Source organism: Talpa occidentalis, unplaced genomic scaffold (assembly GCF_014898055.3).
Source record: "Talpa occidentalis isolate TD23 unplaced genomic scaffold, MPIMG_talOcc4v2.1 talOcc4.1090, whole genome shotgun sequence".
Taxonomy (NCBI): Eukaryota; Metazoa; Chordata; class Mammalia; order Eulipotyphla; family Talpidae; genus Talpa; species Talpa occidentalis.
Window position 1 is genome coordinate 18 of NW_023601094.1, and position 21,371 is coordinate 21,388.

At 46.2% G+C, this 21,371-nt stretch overlaps 1 protein-coding gene and 1 pseudogene across 2 annotated transcripts; both read right to left on the reverse strand.

Annotated features, from left to right (window-relative positions):
* Nucleotides 1-2,537: 2,537 nt before the first annotated feature.
* On the reverse strand, nucleotides 2,538-4,632 carry LOC119237874 (mitochondrial carrier homolog 2-like; annotated as a pseudogene).
* A 13,396-nt stretch (nucleotides 4,633-18,028) lies between these two features.
* Nucleotides 18,029-20,959, reverse strand: LOC129146641 (patr class I histocompatibility antigen, A-108 alpha chain-like). 2 transcript variants are annotated; one of them, XM_054699878.1, is made up of 7 exons: nucleotides 20,864-20,959; nucleotides 20,295-20,573; nucleotides 19,820-20,095; nucleotides 18,970-19,245; nucleotides 18,731-18,850; nucleotides 18,443-18,475; nucleotides 18,029-18,321 (listed from the first exon to the last, which is right to left on the reverse strand). In XM_054699878.1, exons 1-7 carry the CDS (start codon nucleotides 20,925-20,927, stop codon nucleotides 18,278-18,280), a joined length of 1,092 nt encoding a protein of 363 aa, XP_054555853.1. In that variant the 5' UTR covers nucleotides 20,928-20,959; the 3' UTR covers nucleotides 18,029-18,277. The 2 variants fall into 2 exon arrangements, with proteins under 2 accessions (XP_054555853.1, XP_054555858.1); XM_054699883.1 differs by lacking the exon at nucleotides 18,029-18,321 and having other exon boundaries at nucleotides 18,443-18,544; nucleotides 19,820-20,101.
* Between the last annotated feature and the right edge of the window lie 412 nt (nucleotides 20,960-21,371).

Sequence of the window (21,371 nt, forward strand, 5' to 3'; positions counted from 1 at the left end):
AGGGAAGTTCTGGTGCTGCTGATCCTTGAGCTGCAGGCAGAGGGACCCACAGAGTGCAGGTCAACATAGCAGGCTCCCAGCAGAGCCCACTTTGCAGCCATTTCCTCCCTACACCCCCCCAACCCCCATTCCTTCCTGCTGCAGTACACTGGCCCATCCAAGTCCCTGGGTATGGTGCGCCTCCATCCCCACTGTGCCCACTCCAGCCCAAAAGCCTGCCCTGACCTCTGTGCAGGTTCCAGGCTTTTCCCCTTTAAATTTGGAACCAATTCATAAATGGACTAATCAGGCAACGGACCAATCGAGTTTGAGCTCAGTTTCACTCATGGTGATGATTAATTAAATAAATTCTTCTTGCTGTTGGACCCAAGCCTCAGTGCTTATACAATTGTGCACACAGATGACAACCCATTATTAGTGACCTGTCCCCTCCTTGCACTGTTTGCTTACTGTTGTTAGTACTGTTGTAGTAGTTATTCTTCACCACCACTTATTTATGAATAAAAATAACCCAGGACTTCAGTTCAAAATGTCCTGGTTGAAGCAATAAAAATTGCCTTCCTTATTTATCATTCTGAGAGCAGCAAATTTAATAATATCTGATATGATGAGATGAAAGTACAACATATGGGGGGCCTCTCTGGTGGCCTAGGGGTTATGTCTCAGCACTATCACTGCTGTGGCCTGAAGTGGAACCCTGCTAGGGAGCTGACCCACATAGGTGCAGCAGACCCCTCCTGTATGACCTGCTGCTCTCTCAGCAGTGTATTTCAGTCAATCTGCCTGTTCTGCCCCACCCGTCTCTGGTGAATCCTCTTACCCCTCACACCTCTGCCTATACCCTAGTTTGTATGCATATATAATTAAGTCTTTAAAAAATTGGATTAGTGCCCTTATGAGAAGAAACTTTTCACAGATGATCGCCCTCTGACAGGTGAGGATATAGTAAGAGGGTAGCTAGCTAACATGCCCCTCACCAATGTGAATTGATCTGGATGTCCAGGCCTCCAAAATAGTCAGAAATAAATACTTGTTGTTTAAGCACCCAGTCTATGGAATTTTGTTATAGCAGCACGGGCTGACTAAAAGAAATCACCACCTAAGCACCAGACAGGACACTAGCGGTGCAAATAACGGGGATAGCTTCAACTAGTGCTGCAAAGACTTTGACAGCATAATCCACAGAATACTGGTCTGAACTTGTGTTTATGACTTAACCACCGATGGCTGACTTAAAAAAAAAAAGTCAATAATTCTCAATAAATTTAAACAAGTACAGAGTCTAATCAAAATAGCCAAGTAATCTAAATAGTAATCCCAAATTACTGGATATGTGAATTGGCAGGAAAATTTCAGTTCTCATGGAGAGACAATCAACAGGCGTCAGCTCAGGAGGGCATGATGGTCTAGTGCAAACATGCACAGGGCCGGTTCACTGTGGATTCTGGCAGACGAGTCACAAGAGTCAAGAAGTCCTAGAGGATTTTACAGGTTTAATGCTCTCTCAGGGAACCAGGACACAGGCACACCAGGCAGGGAAGCTGGCATGCAAGGAGGCAGGCATGGGCCAGGCAGGGTGTCCCCGGTTGCCTAGAGGCTGACAAGCTTTCCAGCTCCTTGCAAATCTTTGCTCTCTTTCTCTGATCTCTCTCTTGTTCTCTGGCATTCTCAGTCTCCTGTCATCTCATGACCTCACCTCAAAGTGGTCCCCAGTCCATGTGGTGGTTAGCGTCGCTGCCCTTACAGCCCCGTCAGCACAGGTGCCTGCGGTCACACATGCAAGTCCTGTGCTCTTGGGCCCAGGTCCATAATCAAAGGCTTGCGGCCCCTTCCTCACCCATCAGCCCTGCATCCACAGAGGCCGGAGCATATAAAATGACCTGATTACTTCACCCCGACACGTGGAATTTGCAATCATCTGAAAACTTTAAAGCAGCCCTTATGAAAATGCTCAAGCCAGTAACTGCAACGATTTTAATGAGAGAATAGAAGATATAAAAAAAGTTATAAATGAAAATTTTAGAACTGAAAATACAGTAAAACATTGGTTGGCTGTATGACAGTGTTCCACTCCAGGGCAGGATGTAGAGTAGGGAGGGCTGCCATGTTGGTGGGCAGAGTATGTGGAGACACTGTGGCTTTCTGTTCACTTTTGTTTTTTGTTTTTTGTTTTTTTTTTCCTGCGACACAGTTTGCTTTATTCATTTTCTTAAGTTTACAGAATTATTTCTCTTCTTGGGATTGTATTCTTCATTTTACAAAGCTTTAAAATGAGACTCAAATCATATGACAATTTGCCTTCCCTTTAGGAAAACGTAACTTTTTTTTTCGCTTAAGTTAAATAGAGTCTGGAGCAAAAATGTCCATTTCAGAATGACCCAAGGGAAAGTACCAGTGTATAAATGCTACATTGGGATAAAGAACAACAAAAGGCAGACACCAAACACCTCCATTTTCCCAAGATTAAATGATTATTAAAAAAAGCACGCCACACTGTATATAAATCAACATTCTCTCCCATAATCTGTGCATCTGGGACTATAGAAACATCACTGTCCCTGTCCCACATCTTCAAATTAACATTCTCGGGTCACAACAATGTCTTCCCAAAGGGACTTTCCGGAAAAACAATCTATTCCGCGGCTCATATTTCCCTCTTTTTGTAGCATATACCAGCAATCTATCCAAGAAGTATATATTGGGGAGTAAGGAGGGCACCCAACAGCAAGCCCACAGTTGTTGACAGCAATAAGGTTAGAGACAAGCACAAAGGGATAGGTCAACATACTGGCAAAAAATCCTGTGACAGCTTGGGAATAACTTTTCATTTCATTCATGGTGGAAACCCCACTGTCCAGTGCATTAGGTATTGACGGGTAAGCCAGTGAGTTACAGAGCCACAAAGAAATTATGTCACCTAGGAGGCGAGAAATAAGACCTGCAAAAAAATCCTATGATGCCCTCTTCCCAATAGAGGTTGCAATGGAGTCACAAAGTCCACAGTACTTGGATTCTCTGCCAATAATTGTACCATAGATCTCAGAATGATCACATGGAAGGGATGTGTGATGAGGGTAGCAGCAGAACGGGCCATTATCTCTCGAGTTGTCTCCTTGATAACTCCGTCAAAGCAAAATGAAACTTCTCTGTGCATTTCCAGGTCCTACTCCATTCTTTATCACACTCCTGGTAATGCTGTAAAACTTTACCATGGACCACAGTTCCAAGGACTCTTGAACACAGTCTTGGTGTTAAGCCTGTGAACAACCCACGCTGAGCATAACAAAAGAGCCCAGGAAGCTGACATACTTGCCGTCCAAAAATATTTCGGCCTATTGTTGGAGGCAGAGGCTCATATCCCACTGGATGAGCACCTTCACGTACATGAGCGGCTGGGAAAGGATGGTAAAACCTAAAACTGCTATTAAAAAACACAGGATATTTAAATGTATATAAAAAAAATGCAATAACTAAAATTAAAATATCATGGAATGGGCTTGATAATAGAAAGCTTATGGTAGATTTTATTCACAAGCACCAAAAACTGGAAACAACACAATATCCTTCGATGTGTAAATGGATGAAAAATATGTACAAACCATCCAATACTACTCAATAGTAAATAGATAAAAACCTACTGATGCACTCAACAACCCAGACAGAGCTTAAAGGCGATATGCAGAGGGAAAACAAAGCCTGTCTCAAAAGGTGCCTATTGCATGATTCCATGTGTACCTTCTTCCAGACAAAATGGTAGCAACTGAAATTGCTCAGTTCTAAACTTTGCAGTGAAGGAGCGTGTGACAAAAGATTTAACAGAAGGGAATTGTTTGATTGCTCTGTAATTTTATTGTATGGTGCGCCCATAAATCTTTACCGGGACGGACAAAGATTATTTCCTTCCCGACACCTGCATTCCAGCAGCAGCGGCCATTCTTGCTCTCCCTGGGACACTCCAGACAAGGTCCCTCCCAGGACGCTTGCAATCACTCATCTCTTGTCTGAACACTCCAACACCCAGAGGTCCACACTCATTGCCCCCTCACTAATTCCCCTTAAAAAAAAAAAATTGACGTATGCTAACTCAAAAATAAAATTTCTCACCTCTATTTCATTAGTCAAAATAATGTCATGTGTGAGCCTCCCCGGTGGCGCAGCGGTTGAGCGCTGGGCTGCGAAGCTGCCGGTGGCCTCTGCAGCGCCGGTTCGATCCCCGGCTGCTCCCAGCCAATGGAGGAGGGTCCCGCATGGCCCACAGACCTGTCCTGCCGCCCACTGCTCCCTCAGCAGTGTACTTCGCTCCTTCTGCCTGCTCTGCTCCCCACTCTGGCTCTGGTAAACTCTCTCACCCTCCCGCGCTTCTGACTGTACCCAGTGCTTGTATAAATAATAAATAAATCTTTAAAAAAAAAATAATGTCATGTGGTCTGTTATAGGTACAGAGGGAACTGGGAAATGTGACTTTGGAAAAACATGGGCATATTGACTCCAAAGAAAATTAACATCTTTTCATAAAAAAAAGAGAAGGGTGAATGGTTTTTACAATAGGCAAACATTAGGGTCTCCCACTGTCCTCCATGGGAGCAGGCACTGCCTGATTTTCATTGGTTTCTCGCTAGCACCTATGGCCATACCTGGCACAGAGTATCTTAAAAACTCTAGAATAAATCACTGTCATCTCACTGGTCCTCTATAAAATAATAGCCAAAACCCCTATTTAAATGATCTCATTAAATTTCACATCTTTTTTATTAATTAAAGTGATAACTTTTTTTAATATATTTTTTATAGAGGCATGTTTTATTTATTTGTGTTTGTTTGTTTGTTTTGTTTATACATGCACTGGGTACAGTCAGAAGCGCGGGAGGGTGAGAGAATTCACCAGAGCCAGAGCGGGGAGCAGAGCAGGCAGAAGGACTGAAGTACACTGCTGAGGGAGCAGTGGGCGGCAGGACAGGTCTGTGCGCCATGCGGGACCCTCCTCCATTGGCTGGGGAGCAGCCGGGGATCGAACCTGCGCCGCAGAGGCCGCGGGCAGCTTCGCAACCCTGCGCTCAGCCGCTGCGCCACCGGGGAGGCCCTAAAGTGCTAACTTTTGATGATAGAGGTTTAGTCAAAGGATATAAATTTTTACCCACTAAGGTAAGAGAAATGGCTTTTTCCAGATGAGGAGTTGTGCTGGCCAAGGGAGAATTCCCCCCACCCCATCAGGGTTCTTCTAAGACTCAATGGATTAGCAAATCCACAACAGACAGATTCGTGGGCGAACAGACCAAAATTTAACAGCATGTGTGTGGGGAATTACATGCTTATGAATTCTAAAGAATAATGGCGTGAACCTGTGATGTTTACTTTGTGTTTAGGGCCCTGAGGCATCTGGAGAGAGGGGGAGAGATGTTCCAGGATGGGCAGATAAGAAGGGGGTGACTCAGCTTCTCTCTGAGAGTAAAGGTGAGATTCTCGGGGGAGCAGACATGGTCACTGTACACGTGACCAGTTTGATTCCCTCCAAACTACTGAAACATTCTTGTGGGATCTAAAAGGTGGGACCATGATTACGTCTTTTCTCAGGAAAAGGGAAAAGGACAAAAAGCTCCTAAGTCCTCAGGACTCTTCATTTAAAATATTCTGCACTATTGAAGTGACAGTAACAGCTTCCTTAGGCACAGGGTCTCCACGCTGGTGACATCCCTGGAGGAGACCCTCCCTGGGCGTGTGGAGAGAAGCCCACCCAACCCTTTGGGGAGACAGGTCAGCAAAGTGGGGCTCCTGTAAGAGTGAAGAAATTGGGAGCAAGATTTAAAAATAGAGGGAAGTTAAGCATGATGGGGACAGACAGGGCCTGAGAAGAGAAATGACCAGTGAGAAGGTCCCTGTGATGGGAAGATGGATGACGATGCCCTAAAACCTGTTTGCCAGTGAGTTGCTGCTTTTCTTGCACCATCAGCACCTTATGTTTCTTTGTGACAGTGTGGGGCGAATGCTGGGGTGCAGAGGAAGAGTTTAACACAGGAGAGAAGAAATGTAGTTTCAGAAAAGAGAAGTGAGAGGAGATTGAGAACAGGAGAACCATGAGGTTAATGAAAATGACCATTAAACACAGAGCCCCGCCCTGTCCCCAGCATGGGACAGATACAGAAATAGTGGTGGAAAAGAGGGCGGCACTGATGCCCAACTGTACACAGCAGTTTAGCGAAAAATTAAAGGGTAGATGTATTAGAGTTGTCCAGACAAATAGTCCTATAGATTGTGTGTGTGTGTGTGTGTGTGTGTGTGTAAATGATTTCTTACAAGTATTATAAGGAACTGACCAACATAATTATGTTGACTTAGGTTGCCTTTAGTCATTTTTCCCTTCAAGTTCTAAGTATACCTTCAGTCCCCAAATCAAATCCCACCCCTTCTCTCTAACCACTTCAGCTTGGATTCACTCCAGTGGCGCCCCAAAAAGGGAAGAAGAGAAAAGTTGCCAGAAGTGAAAGGTGTACTTTTCTTCATGTATTATTCTTCGCTTCTGTTTTCTTTTTCAGTTTGTTTCTGTCTCCTCATCTCATAACTTAAAAAAGAAAATCAGCACACACATCACTCTATATTGTCCTGTTTTATCACTATTGCTTTATAGATTCCCCAGCTACTTTACCAGGTAAAGGAGGGCAAGAACACATCTTATCTTTTTTTTCCCTAAATCATTCACAGCATCTGGAAGAGTGCTAAATATTTAACGAACAGTATTTGCTTGAGTTACTTGTTCTTTTTTAAAAGATTCATTATTTAGGCATATAAGAGCTGGGTACAGGCCAGAGATGCGGGGGGGGGGGCGGTGGTGGTGAGAGGATTCACCAGAGACAGAGTGGGGAACAGAACAGGCAGATTGACCAAAGTACACTGCCGAGGGGAGCAGCGGGCAAGTCAGGAGAGGTCTGCTGTGCCATGTGGGTTGCTCTCTGGCTGGCGGGGACAAACTCATGCTGCAGAGGCTGCAAACTGCTTCATAGCACGGTGCTTAACCCCTTGCACCATCAGAGAGGCCCGGGTTACTTCTTTTAATAAATGTTCACAATAGTTTAAGAGTGGGTGTTTTACAGAAGTATAAGAAATCAAGTGTCTAAAACCTAATATATCAATAAACTTGTTTAAAGTTAAAAATCTCATACAAAGTAGACAGAATTGCCAAATGAATTGAAAAGATAATTTTCTTGGTCATATGAGAGAAAAATTCATATCAGGATATTTTAGAGTTGTGTTAATTTTAGACATATCTTTATGATTTTATTGTCTTTCTGGACATACCGTTCAGCTATATGGACCAATAAAAATTGCACTGGTAATACTAAAATATTTTAACATTGTTAGTGAATATGATTCTTCTTGTAGTCACTGAAAATATGCCATGTAAATTTATGTTTCACCCAACAAAAATTTTGAAAACAGATTGACATTCAAAAATCAACAAATGCTTCCTTCTCAGAGTAATTATTGGCTACATTGGGAACAATAATAGAGCAAATTAAATTTGATTTATTTCCAAGATTAGAAAGGGACTAGAATTAAGCTACTTGAAGGAGTCACTGATTATTGAATCTTATGCATTCTGATAAGCTATTTTCTCAAGCCAGGAAAATATGCATACGAATTTGACACTGAGACTTCAGGAAAGCAGATCTGACCTGGGTAATTCTATCAGCACCTCAGTATGTGAGCTGGAAACACTAAGTTTATAGCTCACAGGGACCCTTAGGTTGAAGGACAAAATCTCTCCAAGGGCAAAGTCAAAGAATATGCTAAACATGAGGAGGGTTGGTTGCTGATGAGAGAAAATCTCCCACAAGTCATATTCATTTTGTATTATATGGGCCCCTTTAACAGAAACTTGATTTGACATAAAGTAGGTTGGGAGCTGGGTATTGCAATGATTGAGAAGTTTCACAGAGTTTAAAGGCAGGAATGCGCTGGAGTTCTGGAAGGTAGTGAAACCCAACTAAGCTGATAGATTCTAGGAAGGAAGTGCTCTTGGTCCAAATCTGCTTCTCCTTTTTGCATTTCCTCCTGTCTTCTTTCTCCCTGATGTTTTCCTCTTTCTGGTCTTCACTTCACAAAGTGGGCTATAGTGGAAGGCACATGAAGTGGCCCACTTTATTCCTGTACATAATGTTGAAATTCCTGGATGAGACCATAGCTGGTCAGTTAGTTCATATTGCCTGAACTTCAACAGTCAGCAGTGGCCTTGGACCATCGTACCTGTCATCCATTTTACTGCCTGGAGACTGCGTCTGTGGTTTTTCTTGTAACAGGATGCTTGAATATAATTTTGAAATGCTCAGTTTTGAAACCTACCCTAAATTTCCTAGTGGTCAGTGTTAAAACAAAGTATACAAAGGACACAAAATATGTGTAACATAACAAAAAAATAAATTTTCTCCACCCTTGCTTCCTTGCTTGCTCAACAGTCAAATTACGTTTTTGATAGAGGATTGTGAAATGGGCAATTTCCATAGAAGAGTCATGAGTTTGTTCGATACTCTAGAAATAGATGTTTATTAGATATGCAATTTGGATGTAGCTTGCAGTTAAAATTTATTTCTTTGGGAAACAAAATGTCGTAAAAATGACATACAAATGTCATAAGTTGAAATGGAATGGTCACATTACATTCAAACAAAATAATAAAATTTCAAGAAATCACAAAAAAGAGAAGCACATGCAAAATAGTATTAGGTAAAAAAGGCATTATACAAATTTTATGATATCATTTGTAGAAACTTAAAAACATCATCTCAATTTCAGTGATTCCTGAGTTGTATGATAATGGACAATGCACTTTTTCTTTAATACTGGAAACGTTATTAATGACTACTGCTATTTTAATAATTTAAAAAGTTTTTTTTTTTTAATAAAGAGAAGGGGCTATCCCTGTAGGAGGAATAGCACTGCAATAGTGGAAACACTGTCTTGATTGCTGACACGAATCAGTAGTGATACATTACTAATGCATCACTAGAAAAGGGTAACAGAGAGTGTGGTGCTGGATGAGAGCAATGCTGAAGAATATTCAGGTTCCTTTTAAATAAACTTTCCAGTTGAATATCTGATTGTTCCCGTACCTTTCATTGAAAAGGTTTTCCTTGACCCCAATGCATTACTTTGCTGTTTGTTAAAAATTAAGTGATTGCCCAAGTGTATCTATTTCCGGACACTCTAATCTGTTCTGTTGATGCCTGTCAGGACTTAGGCCAGGATCACACTGTCCCGATTAATGCAGCATTAGTAAATTTTGAATTCAGGTACTGTAAATTTTGCAATTTGTTCTTTTTTAAAAGGAAAAGGTATATATGTCCATTTATTTGTGTTTTCTGCAGCCAACCTCAGAGAGGAAATGTTCGGAGGCTTTGCAAGTAGCTGAGTGACTGAAACTGTTCCCGGTTTTGCTGCTGTCACAGCCTGGCAGGGAAGGCGAGACCTGGACCTGGGAGCCTCTCTAAGATTTCAGTGTGGCCATTTGTCAGGCCTTTCGGCTGCAGCAGCTATTTTGAGTGTCGCTTGTCTGGTGCTGTGCTGGGGCATCTTGGCAGCTCCGCTGAGCATCTCCTGTTGTGTCTTCTGCTGTCTTCGTGAGTTGGATCCCGGCCTATAGTCTGGCGGCCACGTGCTCCAGGCCCTCAGTGGCAGGAAGATGCTACTTGGGAACATTTGTGTTTAGGACTTTAAAACACTGGACACTGCTTCAGGTGAGGTAAACGGCCATTTGTGGTCTCAGGAACTCTTTGTTTTTCCCTGGTTTTTAAATACACCCCATTATTGTTGTCCTCTGAGGCTGAGTGGTCTTGTAATTGTGTGCACGGGGGAGGAACTCAGACTGGTAAACTATTTGGGCAGTGTCCTTGGCCAGCTTTAGTGTCTCTTTTGCCCTGTATCATTTTTATTTTGCTCTTTTCCTTTCAGACTTGCCTGGCCGCTTCTGCCCCTCTCCTATGGGTCTCCACCAGAAGGTGCCTTAGTCTTGTTGTAAGCTCTCAGGCCTCAGCGGTCCTGCTCTGGGCCAACCCTGTTTGGCTGGACATTTACATGCAATGGAATGGTAACTTTGGGTGTTTCATTTAGAAACTACTTTAACTATAGTCTTTCTATTCTCTTTATTGCACACTAAGTGTATTGAAGTCCTCTTCTATTGAAGACCTTATGCATTAGAGTAAATTAATTAATTAATTAATTAATTAATTAACTAAATAAATCCCAGTTCCAGGTCTTCACCTTCCCCCAGGCTCTAACAGCAGCAAAGCTGGGAACAGGTGAAGAAGCTGTGATTGCTTCTCAGCCTTGGACTTGGGGGACATGGGAGGAGACACTGGGAATAGATGTGGGTGAGAGACCTGTGGGGAGAGTACAGTGGCAACATTTATCTTGATTTTGATTTTGCGCTTTTCCATCCAGATTTGTCTGGCTCTTTCTGCCCCTTTCCTATAGGTCCCCACAAGAAGGTACCTTAGACTTTTGACAGGTTTTGGGGCCTCAGTGTCCCTGTTTTGGATCAAACTGTTTGGCTGAGGTGACCCACAAGGGGATGGGTAACTTTGGGTGCTTGATTGGGAAACATATTCTCTACTCTCTCCCTTCATTCTCTTTCTTACACAGTGATTGTATTAAAGTCCCTTCCCATTAAATGTCTTATGCACTAGAGTGTGTTTTGTTTTCATGTGGCTGATGGCAGAACCCATTTAGCGTGGGCAGGTTTGGGAGTCCTGGGTCCCTCACCCTGCCTGGTAACAGAACCTCCCTTTACTATGGATATCACACTGTTACAGTCCTGCCCTTAGGCAAAAAAAAAAAAAAAAAAGGAAGGTTTCCCAAAATATCCAAAATACACCTTTCATATGGTCAAGTATTCCATTCCTTGCTATATATCCCAAGGTAAAAGCACTAATTCCAAAGGATATGCGCCTCCTGTGCTCACTGCAGCCTGTGCACAATAACCAACTATGGAAACACCTCAGTGCCCAACGACAGATGAGTGGGTTAAGAAGAGGTGGTAGACAGACACAATGAAATACTACTCAGCTGTGAAAAGTTATATTTGCAGCAACATTGACAGATGTGGAGGGGATTATGCTAAGTGAAATAAGTTAGAATGAGAAAGTCAACTACTGAGTGATGTCACTCATTAGTGGAATATAACGTAACCAAGCAGGGACAGATGAGACTAAACCAAAACATACTCTAGAAATATGAGGCTATGTGGGAGGGGAGGGAGAGGGTGTGATGTAGGAAACAAAGTGGGAAGAGGGCCCAGTGACGGTGGTGAGGACTGTGGGTGCCCTTAGGTGGGTGTGAAGTGGTAACAAACACTTGAAGAGGTGTGACCCTGTGCCTCTGCACACATACAGTATGTAAACCCATGTTACCTCAGTAGAAATAATACAATCATGGCTGGGGGGAGAAACTATCTTGAGCAAAAGAAAAATTGTCTTTTCCATCCATCACTGACCTCAGGACTTTGCCTTCGCCTCCTCACTGTCATGCAGGGTGAGGGCCTGGTTTCCCACAAGGGCAGAGGCAGGAGATGCAGGGACTCCTGGGGCTGCTCAGATCCGGCTGAGTAGAGACACTGCAGAGAGGGTGGCTCCGAGGAGACCAGAGAGAGAGGGCGGCTCCGAGGAGACCAGAGACAGAGGGTCAGAGTAACCCCAGTGCTGAGTGAGGGTCTGGTTCTCTAGGGGAGGCGAGTGTGTATGTGTGTGTGTGTGTGTGTGTGTGTGTGTGTGTGTGTGTAACAGGAGAGACAGGGCACACAAGATAAGAAAATAGGGGAGAATTATACATCAAGTCCCAGCATAAATAAATTCAAATCTCACAGAGAGGGAGAATGTCAGCACAACACCTCAATAAGTACAGTTCCATGAAGAAGCTGTCTTTGAGCAGGACGTGAAGAAGAACTGGGTCTCAGAATAGAAGGAAGTTTAGAAATATGTTGTGGTTGGACTGAGCTGAAGGAGCTGGGTAGGACCCCCTCGAGGACCCTACCAGGATGTGGTTGCACCTGACAGCTCCCTCCCCAACCCCCAATGTTCACTTCAAGCTCTTCTTCTTTGGGGTCACTAGAAAATACACAGGCCTCAGAGTCAGGGAGGTCTACCCTGGCACCCCCTGTTTCCCAGGGGTCACTGCCTCCGTGGGCTACAGCTACTTTCTCTCTAGACCAGAGCTGGAGGGAGTCACACAGTGTGTGTGACCTACTGGCCTGGCCCAGGGACAGGATTAGCCCAGGTCACACCGGTAACTGAGCTGAGCCTTCATGGAAGGTGCAGGAAGGGAGGGAGAGATGGGGCAGGGTCCATCAGCTCTTGGAAGATGTAATGTTACCCCAGGGTAACCCTCCATGTGCAGCAGGGAGAGGATCTCAGATAAACCCAGGCTGGTTCCCCACCTCCCTCCCCACTATAGTGACAGGATAAATCTCCTTGTATTCATGGCCACACTGGAGGGGAGCACAGACAGACAAGCATTGTTACTGTGTTTGTTACCAGGATTGGAGGTCAGACTTTTTTTTTAACTGTAAAAGTTCTTTTATTTTTAAAATTAATTTATTTATATATATTTTACATCATTGTTCCTTTTTAAACAATGTTTGTTTGTTTTTTCCTCCTCAGGTATAGACCCCATAGAAGTTCCTCCACCAATGCAGCTGTGCACCATCCCCACAGCTCCCTGTGCTCCTCCCTCCCTCCTTCCCATCCCTCTCCCTCAGGCTCCCCTACAGGATGTCTCTGGTTTATAATTGTCTGGTTTTTTTTGTTTTGTTTTGTTTTGCTTTGTACTGTTATTATTTTTCCCCTACATCTTATTTGTTTCCCCTATATTCCTCCTATATGTGAAGCCACCTGTTATTTTCTTTTTCCTTCTGACTTATTTCACTGAGCTTAATTCCTTCTAGCTCCTTCCACGTTGCTGCAAATTTGATGAGTTTGTCTTCTTTCATCACTTAGTAATATTCTATTGCCTAAATATACCAAAACCTTTTGACTCATTTGTTGATTTGGGGGCATTGGGTTTGTTTCCATATCTTGGCTACTGTAAATATTGCTGAAATAAACATAGCAGTGCAGTTTTCCTTTTGAATTACTGTTTTTGTGTCCTTTGGGTAGATTCCTAGGAATGGAATTGCTGGATCATTAGATAGATCCATTTATAGTAATTTGAGGGTCCTCCTCACAGCTCTGAATAATGGTAGGACCAGTGTGCATTTCCACCAGCAGTGCAGGAGAGTTCCTTTTTCTCCACATCCTCTCCAGCATTTGTTGTTTCTGGGTTTTTTTTTTTTTTTTCATTTTTAATGTGGGCATTCTCATGGGACTGAAGTGTACCCCATCTTCTTGATCCATTCAAGATCCCTGATTTAAAATACAATGAGAAACTACTTCACACCTGTGAGAAGGGCCCATATCTAAAAGACCAGACCTAACAAGAGCTTGTAGGACATGGAGACAAGGGACGGCCCTGCACTGATTTGGGGAATATAGACTGGTTCATCCCTGATGGAAAAAAGTGTCCAGGTTTCTTAGAAAATTAACTGAGCATCTGCCATAGGACCCAGCAGTCACATTCCAAGGTATCTACCCTGCCTCAGACGGCCCATGAGAAGTTCTCAGCTATGAACTGGATTCAAAGTCTAAATGAATTAGCAGCAGGGGGAGGCTGGGGAGAGCCCTCTAGGGTGGCTCTGCCTCTCCCCCCGCCTGAGCTCTTATTAAACTTCCAGAAATGGGCAGCTGTGGAGGTGCCTTCTGGAAAGGAGAAGAAATACACATGCCATGTGCAGCATGAGGGGCTGATAGCACCCCAAGTCCTGAGATGGGGTAAGGAGTGGGATGTGGGCACACAGCCAACTCAGGGTCATCAGAAGCCCTTCTGGAGACCTTCAGCGGGTCAGAATGAGGCCTCAGGTTCAGGGTCTGGCCTTCTCCTCCCTTCCAGTTCCCTCTCCTCAGTTCTCCATCCTTGCTGTCATCCTCATTTCCGGCTTGGTTCTCTTTGGAGGTGTGCTCATTGGATACAAGGTGGCTTCATGTGTGAGGGGCTAGAAGACGTGCTCAGGTAGGGAAGGGTGTGAGGGGATCTTGTCCACTGGGGGCTTTCATGTCTCAGGGAGAAGTTGCCCTACCTGGTTAATGGGAAGTACCATCCACACATGTGTGTTGCCCAGAGGGCATTTGGTCCAGTCCCCCCACCTCCTTTCTTCATTTTTCCCAGTCCAAACCTGAGTTTTCACTCACAGTTCTGGAAACTTCCTTGTGGTCCAGGATTAGAAGATTCCCTTAGGCTTCTGACCTGACTCCTCCCTCGCCTGACATGATGCTTCTTCCCATAGGAGGACAAGGAGGAAGCTACACTCAGGCTGCAAGTAAGTGTGTTCAAGGGTTGGATCCCTGAGCCCCTGGGAACAGTGTAGATGGAGCCCGTGGGGGAGTCACTCTCATCTGTTCCTCCCATGGTCTTATCTCTGACCAAGGTTTGTTGTGTTCTCCCCCAGGCAGCCACAGTCCCAGTGCTCTGAAATGTATCTCAGCCCCTAAAGGTGAGACCCTCGAAGACTGCTGGGGGGCTGGAATTTGTGGCAGAGAGACTGGGACAAGATTATGGGGATGCTTTCAGGAGGACATCCTGAGAATGCAATGGACCATTGATATTGTTAACACTGAGGTAATTCACCTGAATTTCTTCATCATTATTTTCTTTCAGGGTATTAGACAGCCTTGTGTGGGCCTGAGTGTTACAGGATTTCTTTTTGACCACATTGTGTGGCTTTATGATCCCCTGCTTTAAACCTTCACACCTGTGAGAATGGCCTATATCCAAAAGACAGAAACTCAAGTGCTGGCAAGGATGTGGAAAAAGGGGACAGTCGTGCACAGTTTTTGGATAAAGACTGAGCCAGCCCTTATGGAAACAGTACTGAGGTTTCTTAAAGAGTAAATGTGGTTCTTCCATTGGACCCAGAAATTCTACACTGAGGATCTCCTCACAGAGGATACTCTCCTGTAAAGGGACCTGCACTCCCGTCACCACTGAAGCACTATTTACAGTAACCAAGCCATGGAAACAACCTAAATGCCCCAGACAGGTGGGAAATTAAGAAGAAGCTGGGATTACACGTGTACATATATGTACATATACAGGTGACTCCAAAGGAGATGAACGTTGGGGTTTGGGGGAGGGAGCTGTCAGGGGTGAAGAAGCCACAACATCCTAGCAGGGGCCAGGGTGGGGGGAGGGGTCCTGCCCAGCTCTTTACACCTCAAGGCAACCATGAGATATTTCTAAACCTCCTCCTCTTCTTCAGGTCCAATGCTTTTTCAGTCCTGCTCAGAAGCTGCTTCTGCATGGAACTGTATTTACTGAGGTGTTGTTCTGACACTCTCTACTCTGTGTGCAATTTGAATTAATTTATTCTGGGGCTTGATGTTAATTGACTTCCCATCATCTTATGTTGTGTATCCTGTCATTCCTGTTACACACACGCGCAAACACACACACACTCCCCTCTCCTTGGGAACCAGACCCTCATTTAGCACTGGCGTTACTCTGACCCTCTGTCTCTGGTCCCCTCAAAGCCGCCCTCTCTGCAGTGTCTCTACTCAGCGGGGTCTGAGCAGCTCCAGGAGTCCCTGCACCTCTTGCCTCTGACCTTGTGGGAAACCAGCCCCTCAGCCTGCATGACAGTGAGGAGGTGAAGGCAAAGTCCTGAGGTCAGTGACTGATGGAGGAGACAATTTACTTTTTTTTTCTTTTTACCTTCATCGTATTATTCACCTGAGGTTAGCATTGGTTTACAATACTGCATGTGTTCAGAGGCAAGGGTCACACCTCTTCAGATGTTTGTTACCACATCACACCCACCCTAAGGGCACCCACAGTCTTAACCATAGTCCATTGGGCCCTCTTCCGACTGTTTCCTACTCTTACCCCGAGCCCATGGCTTCCATTCTGCAGTCATATATATATAGAGTATGTTTTGGTTTAGTTTCATCTGTCCCTGCTTTGTTTCTTTATATTCCAAATATGAAATCATCCAGTATTTAACTTTCCCCTTCAAACTTATTTCACTTAGCACAATCCCATACACAACTATCCATGTTGTTGCAAATACAATATTTCATCTTTTTCACAGGCGAGTAGTATTCCATTGTGTATATAGCTTGTATTCTTTATCCCCTCATCTGCCATTGGGCACTTAGGTTGTCTTCATCGCTTGGTTATAGTAGACAGCGTTGCAGTGACCAGAGGAGGCGCATATTCCTTGGAATTAGTGTTTTTACCTTCTTTGGATAAATACTACGGAATGGGATGCTTGACCATGTGACAGGTCTATTTTGAGGAACCTTCATTTTAATTTTTTTTTATATAGGGGCAGGACCAATGTGCTATCCATAGAAAACAGAGGTTCCAGGTTACTGCCCCGCCCAAGGAAAGGTGGAGCTGATCAGGGATGAGAAGCTAAAGAAGAGGAAGAAGACGTGGAGTAAGACGAGGAAAGGAGGCTGGAGGAGGTGCATGAAGAAGAGAGACATGTGAAGAAGAAACCACACTTGCTTCTCGCTTGGACTTGTTCCAGGGAGTTGGGGACATGGAAAGAGACAAGTGAAGAGACAAAAACGTGAATGAGAGACCCATGGGGAAGCTGACAATGGCTGCTGTTATCTTGATGTGGATTTTGATTTTTGTTCTTTTCCTTCCAGACTTGCCTGCCCCTCCTGCCCCTGTCCCATGGGTCTCTACCAGTGGGTGCCTTAGCCTTGTGGCAGGCTTTTGGGCCCCAGTGTGCCTACTTTGGGCCAAGCCTGTTTCTCTGGGCATTTACCCATGAGGAGACGGGTAACATTGGGTGCTTCACTTGGGTACTATTCTAATTATATTCTTTCTCTTCTCTCGCTCTATTGCACACTGATTCTCTATTTTATACTAATTGCATTAAAGTTCTTTTCTGTTGAAGGTCTTATACTTTAGAGTATGCTTTGTTTTTATGCAGCTGATGGCAGATCCCTTGTAGAGTGTACAGTTTTTAGGGTCCAGGGAACCCCTCATTCTGCCCACTAACAGGACCAGACATCATTCCCACCATGTGCCAGAGTTCCTTTTCCTCCACACCCTTCAGTGGGTCATTCTCACAGTGTGAGGTGGTAACTCATTATGATTTCAATTGGCATTTTCCTGACAGCACATGGCAAACATTTATCCATCTACCTATTGGCCACATGTGTGTCTTCTTTAGAAAAAGTACCTATTTAGCTCCTCTGCCCCTGTTTTGAGTTGTTTTCTTGTTTTGGAGTTCTTTGTAGATTTTGGAGATTAACTCCTTGTTGGATTGATGATGTGCAAATAGTTTCTCAAATTTGATATTGTCTTATCATTTTAACGATACTTTCCTTCACTATGTAGAAGCTTTTTAGTCTGATGTGATTCCATTGGTTTCTTTTTGCTTTTGCTTCCTTGGAGCACAGAAGACACTATGGGCAGTGAAAATACTCTGCATGATATTCTCATGGTGGACACAGGTCATTATACATTTGTCCAACACCCCAAGAATGGACAACACCAGAGTGAACCCTGAGAGAAACCATGACTTTGTGACTGTGACATGCAGGTCCATCACATGTAATCCACGTGTCAGTCTGGTCTTAACACATGATTTGGACATGATGTGTGAACAGTTTTATAAATCGAGGAATAAAGTGTAATTTACTTTAGAAAGCATATTTCATGCTCATACAAGGACATTTAAATAATACTCAAGGATACGCATAAGTCAATCCACTCCACCCCCAAGACCCCAGGCAGCCAGTGTCTGCTCAAAAACAGTTAGCAATTTATCTTATCTTTTCTCATATATATATATATATATATATATATATATATATATATATATCCATGCTCCTGTCTGGGCAATAGTGTTTGTTTTCCCAACAGTAAAGGAGTTCAGGTCACAGAGTGGGGAGAAACATTTGCAAATCACGAATCTGTTAAAGGATGGTATCTACAAATAATGCCTAAAACTCAATGATCAGAAAGAAATAACCCAATTTTAATAAGGACAAAATAGTGTAATAAATGAATGGCAACTCATCTGTAAAAATGTACAAAATTTCCTTACAAACAGCAACTTTAGTCATAGAAAAGTAAAAATATGATCAAATGCTCAATATCACAGTTAAGAACAACAGTGACACCATCATCCTTCTGTCCAGGGTGTGCACAACAGGAGACTCAACAGGTTCATTGTAAAAGATCCTTAGGGGCTGAGAGATACATCAGAGCCCTGGGCACTGCTGCTGCCTGGTTGAGAACAAAACAGAACCGGTCAGAAATGAGACCATAGGAGGGAGTGATGATGGTGACTCTCCCATGGAGTCCATTTACACTGTCCCCAGGTGCTCAGGGATCAAACCACACTTACCTGCAGCCTGAGTGTAGCTTCCTCCTTTTCCTCCTGTGTGAAGAAACATCATGTGAGACTAGGGTGTGGTCAGGTCAGGAGACCTAAAGGAATCTTTTAATCCTGCAGAACAGGGAAGTTTCCAGAACAGTGAGTAAAGACCCAGGTCAGGACTGGGAAAAATGAAGAAAGGAGGTGAGGGGGACCAAATACCCTCTCAGTACCACACATATGTGTGGATCGTACTTCCCATTAACCAGGTAGGGCAAGTTCTCCCTGGAACTTGAAAGCCCCCAGTCCCTTCCCTACCTGAGCGTTTCTTCCTCCACATCACAGCTGCAGCCACCGCAGTTCCAGTGAGCACAGCTCCAAGGAGAACCAGGCCAGCAAAGATGCCCGTGGTAGGGATGGAGGACTGAGGAGGGGGCACTGGAAGGGAAGGGAAGATTATACCCTGAGCCCCAGACCTTATCCTGGCCCTCTGAAGGGCTCCAGAAGTGCCCTGATGGCCCTGAGAACAGCCTCTGTGCCCACATCCTCCTCCTTACCCCATCTCAGGACTTGGGGCTCCAGCAGGCCTTCATGCTGCACGTGACACGTGTATCTCTGCTCCTCGCCAGAAGGCACCACCACAGCCGCCCACTTCTGGAAGGTTCCATCTCCCCCAGGCCTGGTCTCCACCAGCTCCATCTCCTGGGTCAGGTCCTCCCCATCTCGCTGCCAGGTCAGGGTGATGTCCGCAGGGTAGAAGTCCAGGGCCCAGCACCTCAGGATGACCTCATGGTCACTGGAGGGGTGGTGGGTCATGCGTGTCTTTGGGGGATCTGAGGTGGTAAATCAGAAAACTCACCTTGTGTTTCCTCCATGGACACTGAAGAATCCTCATGAGACCATCCTCACAATGGACAAGACAACTGGTGTGGCAGCAAGAAGCATAAAATGTAAAAAACAGGCTAATCTGGGAGAATCTATGAGATTCTCCTATTCCTTAGAAAGTTCTAGAATGAGGACGAAAACCCAGGGTAGGATGAAGCAGAGGGAGTGGAACACAGACTTTTATTCCTGACCTGGGTGGAAGGTGAATAACACAGAAAAGCAGGAATCACATAACTGAAAATGTTCTCAGACCAGAAACAAGACTGAGAGAGAAACTCGTGGTTCTCAAACAGGCCCCTGGTCAAAAGGACCCGGTGACGTGTGATGTCAGGGACTGTCTGTCTTTCTCAGGAGAGACGGGATCCCTTCACTGTCCTTCAGGAGAAGCCGGAGTCTCTGGGAGTCTCTCTAGTGCAGAACATGAAACCCAGGGGAGTCCCCCTCTCGGGACTAGAGAGAGGACTCATTTCCCGCAGTGACTCCAGGCAGGGGGGGACCGGGAGGCCTCCAGGCCCCTCTTACCCGTGCGCTGCAGAGTCTCCTTCCCGTGCGCCAGGAATCTGAGCAGCCACCTCAGGCACCTGCCCTCCACAAAGTTCCTGATCTTCTCAGCCTCACCCCGGGCCTCCCACTGGCGCCGGGTGATCTGAGCAGCCATGTCCGCAGCGGTCCAGGAGCGCAGGTCCTCGTTCAGGGCCAGGTAATCCGCGCCTTCGTAGGCGAACTGCACATACCCACTGAGGAGGCGCCCGTCGGGCCCCACGTCGCAGCCAAACATCTCCTGGAGGGTGTGAGACCCTGTCCCTGCCCCGTGTCACCTCTCGTCACCCTGCCGCATCCCCTCCCGCCGGGAATAAACTAAACAGAATGAAAAGGAGTGAAAGTCCCGCGGGCTGTTCCCGGGCAGGTTGCGGAGAAGCCTGGAGGGGGAGACCCTGAGCGACCCCCGTCCGTGGGGATGGGGGTGCTGACCCGGCCCGGACCCGCGCCAGCTCACCGGTCTCGCTCTGGTTGTAGAGGCCGCGCAGGGAGTCCAGGTGCGCTCGGGACCACCGTGTGTTGTCCCTTTGGTGCCGCGTCTCCTTGTCCCAGTCCTCTGGCTCCTCCTGCACCGCCTGCCCCGCCCAGGGCGCCCGCGGCTCCGCGCTCTGGCCCAGAGAGTCGCTGTCGAACCGCCCGAACTGCGTGTCGTCCACGTAGCCCACGGCGATGTAGCGGGGCTCCCCGAGGCCGGGCCGGGCCAACGTGGTGTAGAAAAGCCTCAGGGAGTGGGGGCCTGGGGGCGGGAGGGGAGACCAGCCTATTCTTTTCCCCTTCGGGGGCTCGAGTCCCAGGGGGCGCCCACGAGACAGAAAGTGAGAGTGAAAAGCGGCTGCGGGACGAAAATGGCCGGGACTCGGGGGGCCAGAGGAGGCTGGGGTCTCGGGGGACGGAAAGGGGCCAGGACGGGGCGGGGCCGAGGTGGGGGGACAACTAGGGCGGCGGCGAGGTCGCGCCTTTCCCACGCCCGCCCGCGCCCTCGCTCCCGCCTCTGGGAGCGCCCTGTCCCCTCCCGACCGCACTCACCCGCCCGGGTCTCCCTCGGGGCCGCGGCCACCGCGAGCAGGAGCAGGAGGGCTGCGCCCCCCATCCCCCAGGACGCGCCTCCACCCGGGCTGGGGAGACAGAGTCCCGGAGGGCGGGTGGGGGCTTTGGCACGGGAGCCGCGGGGCTGCTGATTGGCTGCTCCGGAGACCTCCAGGCAATGGGGATGAGCCCTGGGATGACTCACCAGTATCCAGGAAGTAGGACCCGCCCAGGCTGTGAGCCCAGAAGTGGAACCGAGGGGAGAGGGCGAATCCCCAGCAGTCACCTTCCAGCCCTGCACCCCGCGCTGGGGACTGAGACCCAGACAGCCACACCCCGAGACCTGGGACTTTGCCGCCCCCTCCTCTCCTGCTCCGAGACCTTTGCCACACCGTGTCCCTGAGTCCAGGCCCAGGGACTGGGTCCGCAAGCCTCAAACATTTTCTTTCAGAAACTCTGTACAGTCTCACAAATTATTACGGATCCCATGTATAATTTTTTTTAGGTG

What these genes read in the sequence shown, in the direction of transcription:
- LOC129146641 (XM_054699878.1), bottom strand. Translation starts at nt 20,927, where the DNA reads ATGGGGGGCGCAGCCCTCCTGCTCCTGCTCGCGGTGGCCGCGGCCCCG. An exon ending in GCCCCAAGTCCTGAGATGGG is followed by an intron (nt 18,851 to 18,969) that starts GTAAGGAGGAGG and finishes CTTCCCTTCCAG; the next exon opens with TGCCCCCTCCTCAGTCCTCC. An exon ending in GTGGAGGAAGAAACGCTCAG is followed by an intron (nt 18,476 to 18,730) that starts GTAGGGAAGGGA and finishes TTCTTCACACAG; the next exon opens with GAGGAAAAGGAGGAAGCTAC.